The 20452-nt window shown below is 44.1% G+C and overlaps 1 protein-coding gene across 1 annotated transcript in view; it reads right to left on the reverse strand.

The window, feature by feature from the left end:
* GREB1L (GREB1 like retinoic acid receptor coactivator) overlaps positions 1-20452 on the reverse strand; it is a 229932-nt gene that overhangs the window by 15326 nt on the left and 194154 nt on the right. The window contains exons 19-26 of the mRNA XM_069468527.1: positions 17763-17896; positions 14388-14727; positions 9723-9838; positions 8516-8760; positions 4587-5158; positions 4245-4347; positions 1767-1922; positions 1334-1473 (exon numbers count right to left, since the gene is read on the reverse strand). Of these exons, the coding sequence (XP_069324628.1) occupies positions 1334-1473; positions 1767-1922; positions 4245-4347; positions 4587-5158; positions 8516-8760; positions 9723-9838; positions 14388-14727; positions 17763-17896 (1806 nt within the window). The remainder of the gene's footprint in view (positions 1-1333; positions 1474-1766; positions 1923-4244; positions 4348-4586; positions 5159-8515; positions 8761-9722; positions 9839-14387; positions 14728-17762; positions 17897-20452) is intronic.

The raw sequence follows: 20452 nt of genomic DNA on the forward strand, positions 1-20452 counted from the left end.
TCAGGGAAAGACCATTGGACTCATTGAGGCCAGATATAAATCTAACCTATTTTTAAAGTTGCTGAGAAGTTCACATGTTTTCAGTAACCCATCTGAGTGGATGATTATATAATAGGTCTTTTTTTGTGCTTTACAATGCAGACGATACTTTGCTTAGTGAAAGGATAACATCAATTTTCATTAGCAACTAGAATTCAGGTGGGTTTCTTACTGGTTTTTAACCAAAATACTACATTTCATAGAAAAATATTGTACTTCTTTCCTTAAATTCTAGTTTATTCTGCTTCACAAATGTGGGAATATACTACTTAATATTATAATGACACAGAAACTATATGAATAGAGGGGTTTTAATAAAGAGACTTTTTTAAAAGCCTATGATCTATAGACTAAGGGACTTGAGTCTTTTATATTCTTTATATTCTTGTGAGCTGATTTCAAAGTAGACCTCCAAAAGTTTTCAGTAACACCAAGAAAACAAATGGGATATAAAAGGTAATTTGTATTAGAAGGGCAGAATGATTCAGTCAGTTTTAAGCACATCCCTTCTAGTACCCATTTGTATTTCAGGATGAGATATGGGAAGAGGGTGGAGACCTGGTCATGAGAACAGAAGCAGGTCTGGGGGAGTCCCGTCGGCATGGCCTGGAAGAAGCAAGAGTTGTTTCTAGGTGTTCAGAGTCAAGTCATAAAAGTCAAGAAGATAAATCAGGGGAAAACAGGCTCTGGATACTACTGTTGGCTGTTGCCTTTCCCATCTTAAAGTTGTACTAGCCAAAAAGAAGCCAAATACCGTGGGGTATTGGCTCACATTCTGCGTTCATCTCTCTCAGTTTACACTGCAGAAAACAGACATTGACTCCACTGGACAAAGCTACTCCAAGCAGGAGTAAGAATATGACTGGGTTGGTGCAAATCAACACACATGTTGGAATCACAGCCCAGAGGGCACACCCTGTGGATTTGTTAGATACTAGTGCCATTTCAGTCAATGAGCCAAATGGGGGGTGTGGAAGACCCTTTTACCAAATATACCATAACATATGGGTCACAGGTAAACATCTCAGCTACTTTCTAACCTAAACATGACACCTGTAACCATTTTGGTGAAGCAATTTAAGACACTAAAACTAAGCTGCTTCCCCTCCCTCCCTAATAATCTCAATAAGCCCAAATTTGATGTAATCATTGCTTCATGCATTTTCTCACCAATGAGTGGCTCCTCATAAGCTATCCTTTACCTAGGGCCTGAAATTTCATCCTTCCACCGCTGACCCTTTCATACAAAAGCAATATTGGGTAACAGGTCCAAGGGCAAAGGTGGGAGCTGCACCTGGGAGGCAGAGGTGAAGTCCATGTACTGGTGGCACTGCTCACAGTGGTGGAAAGTGTTGTAGGCTGCGTATTTGGTCAGCATCATGGACACAGTGTCTCGTTTCCTGGGCTCCTCAACTTTGGATTCCTTTATTACTTCTGTGTATAAAGGGGCAAAAATACAAATAAAAAAAAATCTTATGATAACACGTCTCCCCTATGCCTGGGGAAAAAAGTCCCCTACTCCCCAAAAGGACTTTTCCAAGGATTCGATAATTTATGCTCTGAGAAGCAGCTATGAAAATTAAAAGATGATATGCATGTGTGTAAGGGAGAAAAGAGAAAAACAGATTTAAGCTGCCCTCAAAGATTTAACTGCCCCAGGCCGCCTGCCCTGATTTAGGTTCTCCATGACCTTCAAAGGAGGTGGGTTTGGCTCCAATTGCACTGACCTTGTTTGACCCCCGACAGCTTCTCAGCATACACCAGGCTCATCAGACTGTACTTGGGATCATGCACACTGACGTCGAAAGGCATTTTACTGAAGCTCTCGATGTCAGGCCAGGGCTCGCCCTCTGACTGGCTCACTTCGCTGCTTTCACTGTGATCTAGGACGAGAAGACAGTGCACAGAGCAGGCAGACTGACCTTCCGCCCTCCCAAGCATCAGGGAGTGAGGTTTTATGAAACATAAAGCCTAGATGGGTGGACAAAGGCATTTTTGAAAAATGAGCTTCTCTGTCCCAGGGTAGAAGGAGCCAGAATTCTTCAGACTCAAGCTGAAAGGAATGTTTGTCCTCACTGACCCCCCAGCATTGGTCTCTACAGACCCAGTTTATAAACTCCCGTATCTATAAAATCAACTGAGTCTTCCACCTACCCCAAATATCCTTAAAAGCTTGATTAATTTTGATGATCTAAATTGTTTTATAATTTTAGCTGTGGGGTGCTAAGATATTGACATCCAAGAGATTTTAGGATGCACTGATCAAGATTCCCAGTGTTTCCCACACGTTATTGTAGGATCACCTCGGGAGCTTGTAGGACTCCCCACACTCAAGCCACCTACCCCAGAACAGTTAAATCATTACCTTCTACTACCCAGGACCCCTCGTATTGTTTATGACTCCTTAGTGTGTTCCAATATGCAGTCAAGGCTGAAAGCCAGGGACCTGGGTGTGAATGCAGGCCCTCCCCCTTCCCACTTCACACCCTAGGCACCACCCCTCCCCCCTCAGCGTCCTGCATTCTGCTAAGTATAAGAGATGGTGTATTTAAAGCGCCGAGACAGTGGCAGGCACACAGGCAGGTATCCAATAGATGATCATTGTTAATAATGAAAATTTACAGGATCAAAAAGTAGCTTAAGACAACTTTCAAAGGGATAAAGGAAATAAACTTTGATAAAAAGTCTAAAGACCGAGGTACAACTATTATCTTTTAACACGAATAATACCATTTATTTTTATATCCCTGAGTTAAAGTTTGTGCTTTATTTAAAGTTTCAAGATTATTCTAGTTTTTTAAAAAGGTGTCATTGTGCCTCTTCAGAACACCGTTGCATTAACCTGCACTGAAACGAGGGAGAAGGAAGAAAGCCACACTAATAGTGTGTCTCACTACAAAGGCCAGGTTCTCCTGTCCAGTGGGCTGTAACAGACTCCCAGCTCACAGACACAGGGTGACATTCAAGATCACTGTAGCATGATCCGAGGATAAAACCAAAGGCATCACTCTGTCGTGGTGCCAAGGAGCCTGGTGGGAAAGCTGGCAGGAATGCCAGGCCCGACTCCTGGTCTGCTTGGCTCTGCCTTTGCCCTTCGGGGCCCCGCCCCCTTCCAGGGGCCTGGGGTGTTCTGAGGCCAACCTGGAGCTCTGGTTCTCCTCTGGGGGGGACCTGGGGAGTTGCTGCAGCTCAGCTAGGGACGCAGGGAGACACGGATGGTAAGACAAGATCGTGTGTGTGTGTGTGTGTGTGTGTGTGTCTAAAATCATGGGTGGGAATTGATGAGGAATGGAAATAGTGCTGAAGCCATGTGAAGCCATGATAAAATGATTAAATAAGTCTGATTTTACTTACTCTTGGCCTGCATTTAAACTAGTCCCTTGGGCTGGTCAGGGAACAGGTCCAACTATTTAGGGAAAACAAGTGTGGTGAGATCTCCAAGAGCTAACTCGACAGGTGATGCCGAGGGCTTTCCCTACTCTGGACTCATCTTTGAAGGGCCTGAGGAGAACTTCTACCTGGTAGCCTCCCCGCAGTTCCCCTCCAGCGTGGTTCTGAGGTGTGAAGCCATAGTTTTGAGCCCACTGTTCTTAGCCACAAAATGGAAGTGTCTCCCTGGGGTTAGATGGCTGAAGGATCCTGCTCTGCACACTGGCTCCCCCTGTCTCTTACTGCACACGGGAAGGGATTTTGTTTGTGGTGCTAGCATTTGGTTCTATGCATAGACGTTTTCATTTCATTACAGTAATCCTATGCCTTCACTCAGAGCCTATGGTTAAAATATAAGATATACTCCAGCTAACCAACCCAGGACTAATATCTGGAATATAAATATGCCCTGGATGCTTAAGCAGTTGAGTACTACACATTGAATTTTATAACAGTGTGACCATCTAGGCAATTAATCTGCCTAACAGGGCTTTATAAAATGCCTCTGTGCCCAGCATCTTGCTGGACGTTGTGGAGAGAGGGAGGCCAGAAGTAGAATACTCCACCCCTGACCTCAAGGAGCTGGAAAAAAAAAAAAAAGGCCACAGTTTACTTAGAACTATTTGCTGGGCATATTTTCTTTAACCTCACAGTAACACTGCAAGTTAGGTATTGTAGAAATCCCAGAAGGCAGAAGCAGACTCCAGGATTTGGTGTTTAATGTCTTCACATCTTGCCCCTCAACCGCCCCCCCAAGGCTCTGGCTCAGAACTCACCAGCGTTGATCTCCTCCTCGTCGTACACATCCACCTCCAGGAGCCTGATGAGCATGCGGAAGAGGATCCTAAGGAACTGTAAATAGGAGCCAGTCTTTCCCACCTGATGGAAATATTTTTCATTGGGGAGGGGTTGGAGGAGGGGAAGAAAAAAGAAAAGAGATTTCACACCTTGGCTCTTCAGTGTCTCCTGCCTCTCAGAGGCCTGAATGAGGTCCTCGTGGCTCTGTCATGCCCACTCCCCACCCCCCACCCCCCACAAGAGGTTCCCTGGCTTCTTCCTTCCCAGGGAAGATGCACCAACCGTAGCCTATGACAGGGCCCAGCCTGGCCTGTCCCTACCTGGGGGGGCCCAGTCAGCAGCAGCCGCCGGGGGTGGAAGGTCCGGGTGCCAGAGGCCGGGTCCGGATGGTTGCTGTAGTCAGCGTGGTGCTGCCGGGCAGAGGTCCACTGCCTGTAGTAGAGGGACTGCTCCTCGCTGCTCATGTCCTTGTGCAGGAATGGCCGCAGGGAGCTCACCCAGGCCACATCGGCGTGGGGCAGCAGGGACGAGGAGGAGGGCAGCTTGCCACCCTTCTGAGAGCCCAGAAGGCTGTAGGCTGCTTTGGATAAGATCACGATTGGCGGCAGGGCCGCATGCAGGCCCCTACAGCCTCTGATAGGCTGTCCTGGCCACGGAAGGGTCCTGGGTCCCGAGGAGGATGACGAAGGCTTGGAGGTGGTGCTGCTCGCCAGCTGGGGGCCCAGGGAATCGCACTCCTGCTTTAGAGCCTCCCCAGCTCCGGCTATGCCGGCGGAGACCCCTTCATCCAGCCCTACACTGGGGGCTGGGCTCTGGAAGCTGAGGGTCAGGGACTGCTTCTGGGACTTGTCGGCCGTGCTGGAAGAGCTCACCCCATTCTCCATGATGGAACCTGAAAGAGGAAGGACAGAGGCCACCCCGTGCCCACCCTGTTACTGACGCTAAGGTGTGCTCCTCCCACGCGCCTGGCACCTCTGGGAGGGAGGCAGAGGCCAGGAAAGCAGCTGACACCTCACTCAGCTCTGCGGCTACAGATCCTGTGCTCAAAACCGTCCCTTTGCCTCACTGCCCACCCTGGCCCATCCCGCTCCCTTGCCCTGGCTTCTCGGTGGGTTTGGCCAATAGGAAACACCAGCAGGAAGTTGGTTATTTCTTCCCCGCTTCCCCCTGCATGGTCAGCCTGGGTTCGCCACCTTTCTACCGAGGGCTTCGGCTCAGGTCCCAGTAACTGTTCGCTTTCCTCACTTCAGGCCCAGTGGTGGGCAGGGCTCCCTGGGATTAACTAGACCCAGTTCTACACCACCGCTTGCTCCTTTTCTAAGCCCTTATCTTTGTAATAGTCACTTTATTAAACTCTCCTCAAATGACCTCACTTGAATCTGCTGTCTGATTCCTTCTGGGACCCTGCCCAGCATAGGCTGCATATTCAGGTCCTACTCCAGTGGCTTCCTTCTGCGAGCTGAGGGCCTCACACCTGTGGCTGTGGATAAAATCCGAGGCTGCAGCCACTTCCAAACCAGGGCTGGGGATGTCGCCATGTGAAGGCATAATCTCCAAATGAGGGGTTGCTCTGCCCCAAGGATCCCTGCATATTTGGCAATGAACTTCAAATATGTTTTTTCCTCAAAGAGATCAGCCACTCTTTGGTCTGAGGACAAACAGAAGCTCATTATATTCAGGACTAACGGCCCTCTCTGAGCTCAGATTGGTGCTGTCCAAGCATGTGGGTCAAATCCCCACCTTGGGAAATCCTGAATGGCCACTGACTGGAGGTTGTTAAAACCAAGTCACTCCACCTGCTCATCCGGCTTTCGTGTCGTTCCTTCTTACAGGAAACGTTGCCCTTCCCCCTATGGCCCTGGGTTCCCTGGGCAGTGAGGCCCCGCATCACCTCAGCGTGGCCTGTGGGGAGGGAAACTAAACAGCCAAAGGCAAACCATTACCTCTGTCCCAGTTAATGGGAGCAAGGACAAGAAAACTGGGGGGCAGCTCTGAGAGTGAAGGGAGAGGAAGGCATGTGACTAAAGGACCACGGGAAGGAAGACAGACTCCCCCTCCTCACCGTGCCTTCCTGGTGCCGGAATGCAAAAGGTCCTACGTGTGATGGCTCCCCATCCCTTCTGTTACCCTGTACTACCCTCTGAACCTCTTGACTAACCTGAAATCTCTCTGAAGTCTCAGAGAGAAAACTGTGCACCTGTAGAGGTGGGGTTGAGGGAGGTAGAGTGGTAACCACAGTAGCCCCAACCCTTGGCCGAGGGGACCAGCTGGGCATACGCAGCGGAAGGGCAGTCCTCAGGCTCCCGGGGCTGGGTCACTACGGCAGAAGCCCGCACAGATCCCTGCCCCTTTAGCGCCCCCACAGAGCCGTCCAACAGTTGCTGACAGAATGAACAGGAAAACTAGGGCTTTTGGACACAAAATTGTGTGTGTGTTAGCCAGGCGCGGTGGCTCACGCCCGTCATCCTAGCACTCTGGGAGGCCAAGGTGGGTGGATTGTTTGAGCTCAGGAGTTCGAGACCAGCCTCAGCAAGAGCGAGACCCTATCTCTACTAAAAATAGAAAGAAATTAGCTGGACAACTAAAAATATGTAGAAAAAATTAGCTGGGCATGGTGGTAAGTGCCTGTAGTTCTAGCTACTTGGGAGGCTGAGGCAGAAGGATCACCTGAGCCCAGGAGTTTGAGGTTGCTGTGAGCTACCCTGACGCCACAGCACTCTAGCCCAGGCAACAGAGAGAGACTCTGTCTCAAAAAATAAATAAATAAATAAATAAATAAATAAATTGTGTGTGTGTTTGTATGTATATGTCATCCATGTGATCCAGAATCATCTCAATGATAGTTTAAAAAAGGGAAAGAAGGAGGGACATGTGACCCAACATCATTGGTGGTTACCTCTGGTAGTGGGATTATGCTTCATTTTTTTTTTTTTTTTTTTTTTTAGACAGAGTCTCTCTCTGTTGCCCAGACTAGAGTGAGTGCCGTGGCATCAGCCTAGCTCACAGCAACCTCAAACTCCTGGGCTCAAGCGATCCTCCTGCCTCAGCCTCCCAAGTAGCTGGGAGTACAGGCATTCACCACCATGCCCGGCTAATTTTATTTATATATATATATATATATTTTTTGTTGTTGTTGGTGTTGTTGTTGTTGTCGTCCAGCTAATTTCTTTCTATTCTTTTTTAGTAGAGATGGGGTCTCGCTCTTGCTTAGGCTGGTCTCGAACTCCTGAGCTCAAACGATCCGCCTGCCTCGGCCTCCCAGAGAGCTAGGATTACAGGCGTGAGCCACCATGCCCGGCCTATGCTTCATCTTTAATTTCTTCTTTGTATTTTGTTACATTCTCCAACTTTTCTGCCTTAAGCTTTATTACTTTTTTTTTTTTTTTAAGGGACAGGGTCTCACTCTGTTGCCCAGGCTGGAGTGCAGCTATGGTGCCCAGCTATGGTGCCATCATAGCTCACTGCAATCTCCAACTCCTGGCCTCAAGCAGTCCTCCTGCCTCAGCCTCCTGAGTAGCTGGGACTACAGGTGCATGCCACTACACCTGGCTAATTTTTAAATTTTTTGTAGAGATGGGGTCTCACCATGTTTGGCCAAGCTTTATTACTTTCATAATCAGAAAAAAATTGAAATAATGTTGGATTTGCCATAATACAATTTATCAGAAGAACATTCACGCCGGGTGCTGCCCTGAGACATACAGTAATTCTGTATGACAGCGGCCTCTCTTTCATGCATGCTGCATGGGGGATCTTCGCAATCGACCAGTGGCCCCAGAGTAGCCTTCAGTATACAAACACTTGCCATTACGTATTTAGAAAAGTCAGTCAGTCATTCAAACAAACATTTTATGCCAGGTACTAAGCCACTTAGCACAAACTTACAGCTTTAGGACCTAGAAGAAAAACAGGGCCCTTGTGCAAATATGAGATGTATAATTTATACATCTACTGTGAGAAGACTGAGGGTGGGAAAGACTAGGGAAGATGGTTCAGCCTGGGGTTGATAAAGTTTATTATATTTAGCCTATTGCCAAGCTCTTCATTAAAAGTTTACCCAGAGAAGTATTTTGTGGCTGTTCGACAGTCATGTTTTCCAAGTATCGCTGAGGTCTGGAGAGGATGCCAGAGTCACCAAGGGCTCCTCTGAAGCCCTGGGAGTGTCAGTAAAAGCCTCTACCTTCCACACTCCTACCCCCCTCCTCACTCCCATCCCTCATATCTGGGAAAGAGAAAGGAAAGCACTGACCCGAAGTGCCAGTGACAGCACTACTGTTGCTCTGGGGCCGCTCCAGGTCGATCAGCAGTTCGTCGGAGTCATTCTCGCTGACAGCAGCTCTCTCCTGCTCCTTCCCACTGAGGTCCAGGGCAACAGTGGGTCCCCGGATCACCTCTTTTGAGACATAGCAGCATGCCAGACCCACCTCCTGCTCCAAGGCCGTGCGAGTTAAATAGCTTGAGTCAATTAACCGGAGGTCACAGTACTTCAAAGACCTGAACAAAAGTAATTATGTTGTTGGTGAGTCCATCTGGCCAACACGTAGAGTTTACGTATGCCTGGAGATCTGAACAACAGGCAGCAGTTAAAAGCATGGGTTTCAGTGTAAGACGAGCCTTGATTTAAACCTCAGCTCTGCCACTTCCCAGCTGTACTGACCTTAACTGCTTGGTGCTTCACTGTCTTCAAGTATAAAATAGAGCCAATAACAGTGCTGGGCTCCTATGGTTATTGTAAGGAATGAATGGCCTGCCACCCAGGGTAAGCATTCAGTTATTGCTTTTATTATTGTTGTTGTTGCCTTCCAAGCTACGGAGCCCAGATCCTTGAGGTGGGGTAGGAATAGCAGATTAACAAAGAAAAAGCACTTAAAAAAAAAAAATCCTTTCCAGGTATGGTGGCTCACACCCGTAATCCTACCACTTTGGGGAAAATTTTTTGCGTAGGCAGGAGGATTGCTTGAGGCCAGGACTTCAAGACCAGCCTGAGCAAGGGTGAGATCCCTGTCTTTACAAAAAACAGAAAAATTATCAGGGGGGTGGTGGCACGGGCCTATAGTCCCAGATGCTAGGGAGGATGAGGTGGGAGGATCGCTTGAGCCCAGGAGTTCGAGGCTATGGTGAGCTATGATCATGACACGACATTCTAGCTTGGGTGACAGGATGAGACCCTGTCTCAGGAAAAAAAAAAAATCCTGCTTTTCCTTCCTGCTTGCCCTGCTTAGATGCACAGACATTTCTCAGATGCACAGACATCTCTCCCATTCCCAGAAATGCTGGGTATCTCTGGAAACTTGAAAGAGAAAATAAAGGAAGACTGTATTTCCTATAACCCTGCATAAAACAATCCGCTTCTCATTACCTGCCAAACAAATGGAATAATGGTGCATCAGCCAAGTTTTAATAATCAGTTCAGCTGGACAACTAATGAAAAGTAGAATTAATTATTGAAACTGTACCTGGGAAAGGTTTCTCCAAGAGGATCTTTGCCAGTTAATATCACTATACAAGGCAGACCTTCTAAATCTTGGTACGTCCGAGGGATCCACTCTTCTGGTTCATTTCCTCTCCAAGTCTGTGGAAAGAGATGCATACGACAAAAGTAAAACTCATTGAGGTTTCCCATTTTTTACAGCTTTCTATACAGATTTTAAACACATTGTGCTTCCAAATGATTTCCATTAAGTGTGTGTGTATATATGAATCTTTCAATTGCTACTAAGAAGCAGACATAAAACACTTCCATAAAAATGAGACCTGCAGTTTTTATCTCAACAGGATAAAATGGGAGATCTTGGTATATCTCATGTATTAGCCACACAGGCCAAAAAAAACATACAATGTGAAAAATCCTACTAGTGATGCAAACCTTATAGAAATCCTGGCTAATCTACCTGATTCAAGGCACTTAAATATACTTTCTTCAAATAATGGACAAACTCTTGGGATTGGTTGACTAAAGACAGTTTCAGTTGTGAATGACTCACAAAAGAATCTCAGAACTCCATCAAAACAGACATTTTCACCAAGAAAATAATGAACCACTTCTGATGGTTATTTTCCCTCTTTCTTACTTTATTGATTTTTAAAATAACTGGCAATTATTGGCTTAGGGACTTCAAAGAGTCTCTCATCAAAAGGTTAAAAATATAACCAGATCTGGATCAAGGGAAAAAAAAAAAAGAAAAAAACCTGCCCCATGAGTCCAATGTGAAGGCTATAAGTAAAATGATTTCTATTCCAGAATTGTTTGCTTTAAATCAGGTAATGTTAGGTTCCCTTTGACATGAAATAGTATGGAAAACTGAATTTTTGTAGAGAATATTTTTCTAGGATTAAAAAAAAATCTTTTTTTAAAATTGGAAGAGTAATTTTACTCCTTGGAAGAGTAATGCATTTTGCTCATAGTTTCCCAAAGAATCTAGTCACCAATTTCTCATCTACATTAACACACACACATATATATATATATATACATATACACACACACACACACGTATGTCTTTAATACATGGAGCATCAATCTTGAAGACAGAACTATATCATTGAAAAGAAAATCCAAATTGAAAGATACTCAAAAGTGAAAAGATCTTGTATTTTTTTCTATTTTAGAACAGAAAGAAAATAGACCATCTCTTAAGTAGATGAGGTGGTTTCTGCTACATAAACTTTAAGTATGTACCATCTGATTGCTTTTTATTAGCTTTCTAGGAGGAGTTATAAGAATGAATTGATAATGCTTTAGGGAACAAAGACTAAGAAGTGAGGTGTTAAGTAATGCATACGATTTTATTTTAAAATAGACTGGTACTTCCTTTGCTAAACATAAAATGGGATAAAAAGAAATCCATCAGGCAAGAGATAATATAATACGGTTTGATTAATGATTTGTTGATGTCGAGAAAAGGCTCAATAAAGGAAAACCAGTCTTTAGAAATAAACATACTCGCAATTACTTCAAATGAAATTGCCATAATTTGTAAAACTGGAAGAACCTTAACCATTCTTGTGCTTTTACTTGTTGCCTAATATTTTATTTTATATATACGCATACCAAGGGGAAATCAGTGGATCTACATAACTGTTTACAAGTTTGAGAGACTTTCTATGTCTTCAAAAAAGTCAATCTGGCAAAAAAGATTTTTTAAAATCCTAGAAAAAATATTCTCCACAAAAATTCAATTTTCCATACTATTTTATGTCAAAGGGAACCATAACATTACCTGAATTAACGCAAACTATTCTGGAATAAGAATAATTTTACTTATAGCCTTCACATGGGACTCATGATATCCCTGACACTGGGATTCCCCATGAATGTGTTTTGTCTCCCAGAAACCATCTATGGATCATGGTTCCACCAGGAATAATGAGGTTGGGTTATAATGATGGGATAACAGATATAATGTCTTACTCTCATACATGAGGAGATTTATTTTCAGAAGATTATTAAATAAGTCTCACTTTTGATCAATCAGAGCAATCAGACCAAACCCACTATAAAATGCTTTTCCATCACGCTGCTACTTCTGATGAATGATGGCTGCACATCTTCCATGGACTGACCATGCCCCCCAGATGAATTTACTGCAGAGAACTTACCACAGAAAACTACATAATTATTGGGTTTAACGATAATACAGGGCTTAAGGCCAAGGACATCTAATGAAAGCTTTACATGCCTTCTGGAGGAATGGATTGATTGATTGATTGACAGGGTCTCGCTCTGTTGCCCAGGTTACAGTGCAGTGGCATGATCATAGCTCACTGCAACCTCAAACTCCTGGGCTCAAGTGATCCTCCTGCCTCAGCCTCCTGAGTAGCTGGGACTAGTGGCACGCACCACATGCCTGGCTAATTTTTAAAAATTTTTTTTTGTAGAGATGGGGTCTTAACTATATTGTTGCTCAGGCCAGTCTCTAACTCCTGGCCTCAAGCAATGGAACTGATTTATTTAGATTTAAACCTTGTATCCTTCCAAAGGGCTCATGATCACTTACAAGTTAACCACAATACATAACAGGATAATTAGGGCTAAGCACAAAAATGAGATCACATAATGGAAAAAGTGTTGGATTTTACCTAAGACTAGAGATAAAAGGCACACCCATGCCATCCTGAAAATAGTAAAGGGGGTTGGTAACTTAGAAATAGGTGAACCAAAATCTACCTGACAACAGGAAGTTTTGCTTAGAATGTGAACATCCAAACAGGATCTCATATTTTTTCTCCCAGTTAGAGAGTATCAAAAGAATGGGTTGATGTGATCCAGTGGTTTTGAGAACATGGGACTGTCTTATGCGTAGTTGGTGCCTGGCAGCTACTCACACCAGCTGAGAGAGATACTGCTGCTTTGAGAAGTAACTGCTTGAGAACTCCTTTGTTTATGGCACAACGGTCCTCAACCCTGGCTGCACAGACGAATGGCCCTTTGAAAATCCCTGCAGGTGATTCTGATGAGCTAGCAGCCATGGGAAGAAACTCAGGCCTTGATTGTGGTTTTCAAACAAAGGCCCAGAGGAGAAAATTATTTAGGACCCACTGATTTATACTGACACAGTAACCGGCCCTTCTGAACCAATGACCGAAGACTCTGTAAGGAGCTACACTTAATCAGTGTCAGTGGAGACCCAGAGAAGACCCTGCAGCCTCACATCCATTTAGATCCTCTCTGGCAGTAGGTGTGTGAGATCTGCATAGAGTTGCTGATCCGAGTGCCTTTCCAAATTCCTCATCATTATCATTATTCAATATTCATCATCATTATTCAATATTGCCTAAAGCACTGGTCTCAGTGAATTAGTTATACTCTAAGAAGTGTTTCATTAATCCTAGCAATTCTGCTGTAATGAAGTCTATGAGTATAATTTAAAATTGTGAATATATATCTACATATGAAATATAAATGTTTCCACTTCTCCTAAATATAGGAGTTTGTATTTTTGGACAATTTTATTCTCATTGCTTATCAAACTAATATAAAATATTTTGTTTGCATTTTGGATTATTCAATTTAGGTTAGCTAATAGAATAAAGAGATTCGCATTTGCAGAATGACTTTTGAACACTAAATAATCATCCCCAAATGAGAGTTCTTAGAGATCATACAGCCCAACTCTTTCATTTTGCAGATGGGAAACTGCAGCCCAAGGTGAAAATGCAAATTCCCCAAGACTATGTGCTTTTTCCCCCACAAAATTTGTGCCAAACTACATCTTTCTTAACCCAAAATAGCTTAGTATTTAGTGTACAGATACCATGTTGGTCTAACTCGGACGTACAGTGCCTAGCTCAGTTCCATACCTATATGTATGTGGGTATTTAATGAAATGATCTGTAATAGCTAGGCCATATTGGATTGTAAAAGTCCCCAGAAAAAAACTGAGCAGGCATAAGGTAGGGAGTTAGGTTAGTTGATTAAGAATTCTATTCCCCCCATCCCCATGCCTGACAGGAGGGTAAGGGGACAAGCAGTCAGGCACTGGCCGTGCAGAGGGAGCAAGGAGGGCCTCAGTCATGCATGAAACTCCTCTTGGGGACACCTGGCTAAGTCACAGTCCAGCCAAAGCCTTGGGGCTGAGGGTCAAAGCAAGTACAAAGAAAGAACAAATTTTTGAGGAATCCACATGCAAGAGGCCTAGGAGTAGTTCTCTGTGAGTACTGAAGCAGGATACTTTACCGACTCTAGACATGAGCTGACAGGCTGGATGAACAGAAGAGAATCAGTGAGTTGAGGATACTTAAAGGGCTACCCCACAGGGGTCTAAGAGGACAACTTACCTTTTTTTCTGAGAAAACAGATGGCCGTGGGCTAGATGCATCTTGAACAAGGTCAATAAACATGGGGTCAAATTGAGTCATCTCATTTTTTGCACCTGCAGTTGGAGAGCATGGAAGACCAACTGCATGCACATGCTAAAAAGGGGCTTGACAGAATCTTTATACTCTAGCTCCGGTTAAGAAAGTGAATATGTTCCCTAGTTTAGCCTTAACATTGTTATGAAGACCAAATTCACACATGTGCAAACACCTATTAAACTCAGGCTCCTGAGCCACCTATGTGGGATCCCTAGAAAACAGAAACAAATGGTATTTTGAAGGAGAAATGTCTGTCCATTGCTAACCTTTAATCGTGCCACAAAGTGCGTTGCCACATTGAGTTCAGAGGCCGGGTTCCCAAGGATGATCTCAAACCGATACTGCAGACCCAGCTTGTCACGCACCTCCTGCAGCCGCTCCTTGGCTAACATCGCCAGCTGCACTGAGGGCACCCTGATAATGAGCATGTGTCCCCTCCCACTTTTGTTTTTTCCTGGGGAGCTGATGAGGTCATCCATAATGCTGAGTGTTTCTGGTGTGCTGTGGTCTCGGAGTGACGCCATGGTGGTGAGAGCCATCAGAGCCTCCGAGTATTGCTGGATGAGCAGGTAGCAGCGGACGACCATGCTGTGCAGCCTGGGGTACCTTCAACAGAACACAGGGCACTAGCACTCAGGCAGCAGGACCAGCTGGGAACAGCAAGGCCTGCGCAGTGAGTGTGATCGAGCATGGTGAGGAAGGGGTTACGGATCTCTGGTGGGGTTTTAGCTCTAGAGTGACCTTGGATCCCACATCACTGGCAGGAAAAGTTGAGCATCCAAAGCATGTGAGTCATAACCTGTTGGGATAAGTGTAGCACATTAAGGAGGTTTGGAGATGGTCTAGTGACCTTCACTCTTCAAAGCGTGGTCTGTGGACCAACAGCATCATCCAGCAGCCGCAGCAGCACCTGGCGGCTTGTTAGAAATGCCAGCTTGCCCCACCCAGACTTACTGAATCAAAACGTGCAGCTAACAAGACCTCCAGGTGATTTGTATGCACATCAGATTTTGAGACACACTGGTCTAGTCGGGTTAAACTGCTGACAGTCACAATGGATCATCCTTGAGCCTCACCTTTTGCTGGCAGCATTGGGGTTAGAATAGCAGCGTTGTCAGTATGTACTTCTCTGATACTTAAAATTACAGTAAAGGAAACTGAGACATTAATAATTTGTGGAGTATCATCTGTAAAAGGGTAATTATTATTACCAATTTGAAGTCATCGTCACAGCCGCAGTAACTATCTTGCCACAAACTGTTCCTTGGTGCCAGAGAAAACTTGGAGCTGACTGGAGACATAGCACCCCCTAGTGGTGAGGTCTCATATCACCCGAGACCCTGCTCAGTCCAGGCAGCCGAGCAAAGCTGAGCCTGGGAGCAAGAGCCTGGACTGCCAGGTGAGAGACTCACTTTGTTCAAATAGGCAGTTTTTACAATACAGAGCAGGTAGAAAAGAAATCTCCTGTTTTGGTGCTATTCCTCAGAAATCCAGGCCTGATCACAAAATGAGGACAAATGGGCAAAGAGGATCCATTTGCAGCCAGGCACGAAGAGGTGCTAGTCCAGAAAGTAAGTGCTGGCAAAGCAAGGCCGGGGCCAAGCTTGGCCAAGGCTCTCGTGGAGCCTGGCACAGTGGGGCGGAGTCTGCCTCTCTTTCTAGCTGCCAGCTGGTAGCACATGCATCCGCCTCGCAGCTGGGTCGGCTAAGGGGGGATTTCACCTTTGTTCCACTTCGTAATTCTATTTAAAATACAACAAGTGGTCCACCGGCCTTGCACAGAAAAGCCTAGGGTCAAATACCAATTAGGGTCATCAAATGAATAATATGTGAATACTTTTGAGGTATTTCAGAACTGGGAAGGGCCATAGATGCCCTATATTCTAACCACTCTGCCTTTTCGTAGAAGGAAAATGAATTAACCGGCAGAGAGAAATTCAGCTACTTGTCCCAGGTCATACAGCTAGTCAGAGACAGAGCTGAGTCTGGATTTTAATCAGGCCTTTAACAATGTCTTCACACACTGCAAGGATTTAGCAGGTTGGGGAAAAATGAAGAAATCCTTCAGTTCAAGCAATCCTGGGCTGGTCCCTTCAGGTGTTCAGTAAGTCATATCTGTTACTAGCCTGGGGTGACTGAGCTAGAGGAAATAAGCATAAATGACTAGGTTTAAAGCTTAAGGTTTTTTTGATGGGCCATGTAGAAAAGCCAAAATTAGAATAAATGGTAACTTTGATATATAGGCATTTAAATTTCACATTCTGAAGTAATTCTGGAGTTAGAAGTGAATAGTTTCCCCAATCTATTATGTCTGCATTAAAATAATTATAGTTTTGTAAGTGTCACAGAAGTTGTAATAGAAGTTGATGGGACCATCATTTAAAATGCAAATTATAAAGCTGTGACTGATGTTACTGGGAAGAAGACATGTCAAGCTGGTGGATGGAATGGGCGGGTGGGAAACACTCGCAGGGGAGAGACTCATGGGATGATTTTAGAAATTTAAGATCACCATGTGCTGTGAAAGGATTAACATCACAGTGTCAGCTAAGACTTCTCAAATCCAACAGCTGTGAAAATATCAAATCCTATTCCAAGCCTGCTCCCTTTCCCGATGTGGCATTATACCTTGCCGTACAGGATATATCCACATGTCCTCATTTTTATTTCTCTTTCTTTTTTCTTAGCAAAAATCATAGGGCAAGCTGTTAAACAGATGGTTTGTGATCATTTGGAGCCAGTTTTAAGAACTAGAACTTCTAAAAATTAGAATCTGCCTCATAAAATACTGCCCAGTTCCCCCATTGTTGGATGATCAGAGTATTGTGGCAGAGTGCAGAGAGGGACCTCTATTAGGTTAGGTAAATTCTAATGTCTCTGCCTACTCTTTGAGTCTATGATTTAAGGTCAGAGAGGAAAAAAACTCTTCCAGAGTTTGATCTGGAACTGGGGAATGAAAAAAAAAAAAAAAAAAAAAAAAGGCAGAAAAGCCAGAAGAGTCATGATCTTAATCCCTAAGGTCAGGGACTAGAGGAGGTACCCTTAGAACTGCACACACTTAAATTATCTGAGCTTTCGTTTTTTTCCAGTGTATACTCCAAATCTCTCAGTAAAGTTTAGTTTTTGCCAAGTCATTTGAGGGTATTTGCCTGTGGTGGGAAGAGGAGAGAGGAGGGAAAAATGTAAAAGTCTGATGTGTAGGGTCGGGGAGGCCCGAGCTCAGAAGAATGGTTGTTTTGTTGTTATTTTTAAGAGATGGGGTCTTGCTCTGTCACTCAGGCTAGAGTGCAGTGGCACGATCATAGCTCACTGCGGCCTCCAAAGGAATGGTCTTTAATAAGTAAATCCCTCTGTGCCCTTTTAACCTCCTGGTGGTAGCGATGAAGCATGATTGGGAGATGACTCAGCATGGAGGGTGGGTGCCACGTTCCGCTTGGGTCACTACTCTTCTTTACCGGTCTTGGATGATCATAAAACCCACAGGAATAGAAGGTCATCTTGGGAAAGGCTGTTTTAATTCAGCCTTTGCATGTCATCTTCAAGGGCTCCATCAAACTCTCTGTGGCACTGACACAAAAGGCTTTTGGCTATTTTAGATCTGCAAGGACAGCTAGAGGAAAGGGACAGAAGTCCTTATTTACCTCTCCAAGAGTGTATTCACCATTTTTTCAAAAGTCTCGTCACATCTCAGAAGTGGGCTTGTGATCCCCCACTGCAGAGACTTGCTGTACTCATTCAAGCCGAAGTACAGCTTCTCCTCGCAGCCCACGTCCTCCTGATTCAAAGACAGAGCAATAGTGGTTATCATGTTCGCCTCACAAAAGACAGAGCAAAAACCCAGTGAGGACAGGACACAGTGTGTCCCATTCTCGAGGGCGGGGGTTGGAAGAATCCCCGTAAGAGGTTATTTCCTGGCAGGTAAGGAAAAAAAAAATTGTGTTTCGTTAGGTAAGCTGACACCAACTCTGTAATCATCTCTGTCTGAGGCTCTCAGCTTTCACTTCAAATGAACTTAGTATGTTATTAGTGGAATGTTGACACACTTCCCTAAGGCAGATAGTAACTTTACATCAGTGGTTTGCTTTCTTTTTCTTTTGTTCAGATACACAAGGTCAGATAGCTTCAATTCCCATTCTCTCCCTGCTGGAAGCAGCTCTCCAATACTGATACACACGCTATCCACAGAACTTCCTGGAGATCGACACACTCAACTCCTCTGTTACAGAAAACAACTTTTTTGGACATCATTTAATAATGGTAACTCATAAAAGCTTATCCTTTTACAAACAAAATTTATTTTTAAAATGGAATATATACTGTTCTGCCTTCTTAAACAGCGTACACAGCATTTAATCTATCTCCCTTCTTGATGACTTGGTTATCACTATGAAAATGAGTAACTGTTTTAGGATGAGACACAAGGATGCCCTCGGAGGACAGGCTGCTTGTCCTTAAACTAAGAAGCCTCAGATTATTACAAAAGATTTTTGAGTTCATGGACCGGGTTTTTTTTTTTTTTTTTTTTGGCCTCTTTTCTACATTAATTTTTTACAGTAATTTCTTCTTGCTGTCATGTTGTAGTCTCACTTTTATTTGCTATTTATTATGTATTGACATTTCTCTTTAAACATTCTCCAACTCATAAAGGAAACAGGCAACTTGAAAAAGTCTAATAAGATAAAAGGAAATTAGGCTATCAGAGGAAAAAAAAAAGCAAGGGTAAGAGAAATAAGATTGCGTCAGGGGCAAAGTTAGTACTCCCCAAAATGCATGCCAGAAGTTTTCACACACTTTGTTAGACGTGGGCTGCAAGTTTGGTTCTCAGCTTTTCAGTAACCCATCTAAAGGGAGAAGTAATTGCGTGATACAAGGTCAATGAGATCAAAATAAAGCACTATTTAATTGGCAGCTTTTAATTTTTTTGAGGCCCCCAAAACCAGTTAAATCTGCTTATTGGAACAGGGTTTTATTGGAGAGCAAATAGACTTTATGAGAGGACCAGAGTATGTTCTTGTAGATACTAGAAAATTAGAGTACAGACTGAACGACATCTATTTCAGAGGTTTAGAAGCCTTTGCTTGTTTCCTTCTGGGTTTAGCTGTGTTCTGAATAGCTGTGTCAAATAAGTAATTTCAGGGGGGCGGGGGGGGGGGAAGAAAAAGTCATTCATCTACGTTTCCTTTCCCATCTGGGCTGCAGGCACACAGTCATTTCGAAAACCTTTATCTTGTATTTGGTCTTCACATTTCCTCTCACCCCTGGCTCCTGTTTCTTCTGGAAAATAAAATCCTATCCAAGCCTGCTCCCTTTCCTGACGCAGCATTATAATTTGCTGCATCCACCTGTCCTAATTTTTTATTTCTCTCCCTTTTTTCTTTGTAAAATTATAGGGCAGGTTGTTAAATAGACACCTGGAATCAATTGGAGCCACTGTGGGTTTTGAGAACCGGAGCTACTAAAAATTAGAATTAGAAGTGAATTATCTCCCCAGTCTGTTATGTTTGCATTAAACTGTAACTATAGTTTTTAAGTGTTACGAAAGTTATAATGGGAGTGAATGGGACCATCCTTTAAAATATGTATGAAATTGAATGATTTCACCATAAAGATCTATTACACATTGTTCCCATATCATATAGTGGTTAGGAAAAAAAGATATGTTACAAATATCATAAATCATATGACTTATTGAATCACTATTTCTTTGGGGAAAAACATCCCTTCTCATTAAAAAACAAAAAACGAAAACAACTGTCTCCCCTCCGGAAGGCTGCCCTCTCAGGGACCCTGCACCCAGCTCTCCCTGTGCTTTGGCTGCCGTCTCTCCCTTTGCTCCAGCCAAACTCTCTGATCCCCTGACGTTGCTCCCTGGAAGGTCACCAAGGACTCCTGAGGCCAACTCCAGCAGCGGTGACTTGTCAGTCCTTGGCCTCACGGCCCTCTCAACAATTCTCTTCATTATTTTCTTCCATAATTTTATCCACACCAGCTGCTTCCATAATCACTGTTTATGAAAAAATATTGCAGATCTACATTGTAAAGCCCTGATGGGAACTGCAGTTTTGCATTTACAATGGTGCGCTCACCTCGGTCCTAACTCAGTCAGTCTCACCTGACCTCCACAAATCAAGCTTCCTCTCAAGCTTTTTTCCCAACTAAAGGCATCACCTCAAAAATATTTCTGACTCCTCCCTCTCCCTGAATAAACAAGTCCTAGAAAATTGACTATGTCTTCCATCTTTTGTGTTGCCAGGACCATCATTCTGATGCAGGTATTTGTTAATTCTAACCTGAATTATCAGAAAAACCAGTGACTGATCTCCTCCTTCTA

Source organism: Eulemur rufifrons, chromosome 5, assembly GCF_041146395.1.
Source record: "Eulemur rufifrons isolate Redbay chromosome 5, OSU_ERuf_1, whole genome shotgun sequence".
NCBI lineage: Eukaryota > Metazoa > Chordata > Mammalia > Primates > Lemuridae > Eulemur > Eulemur rufifrons.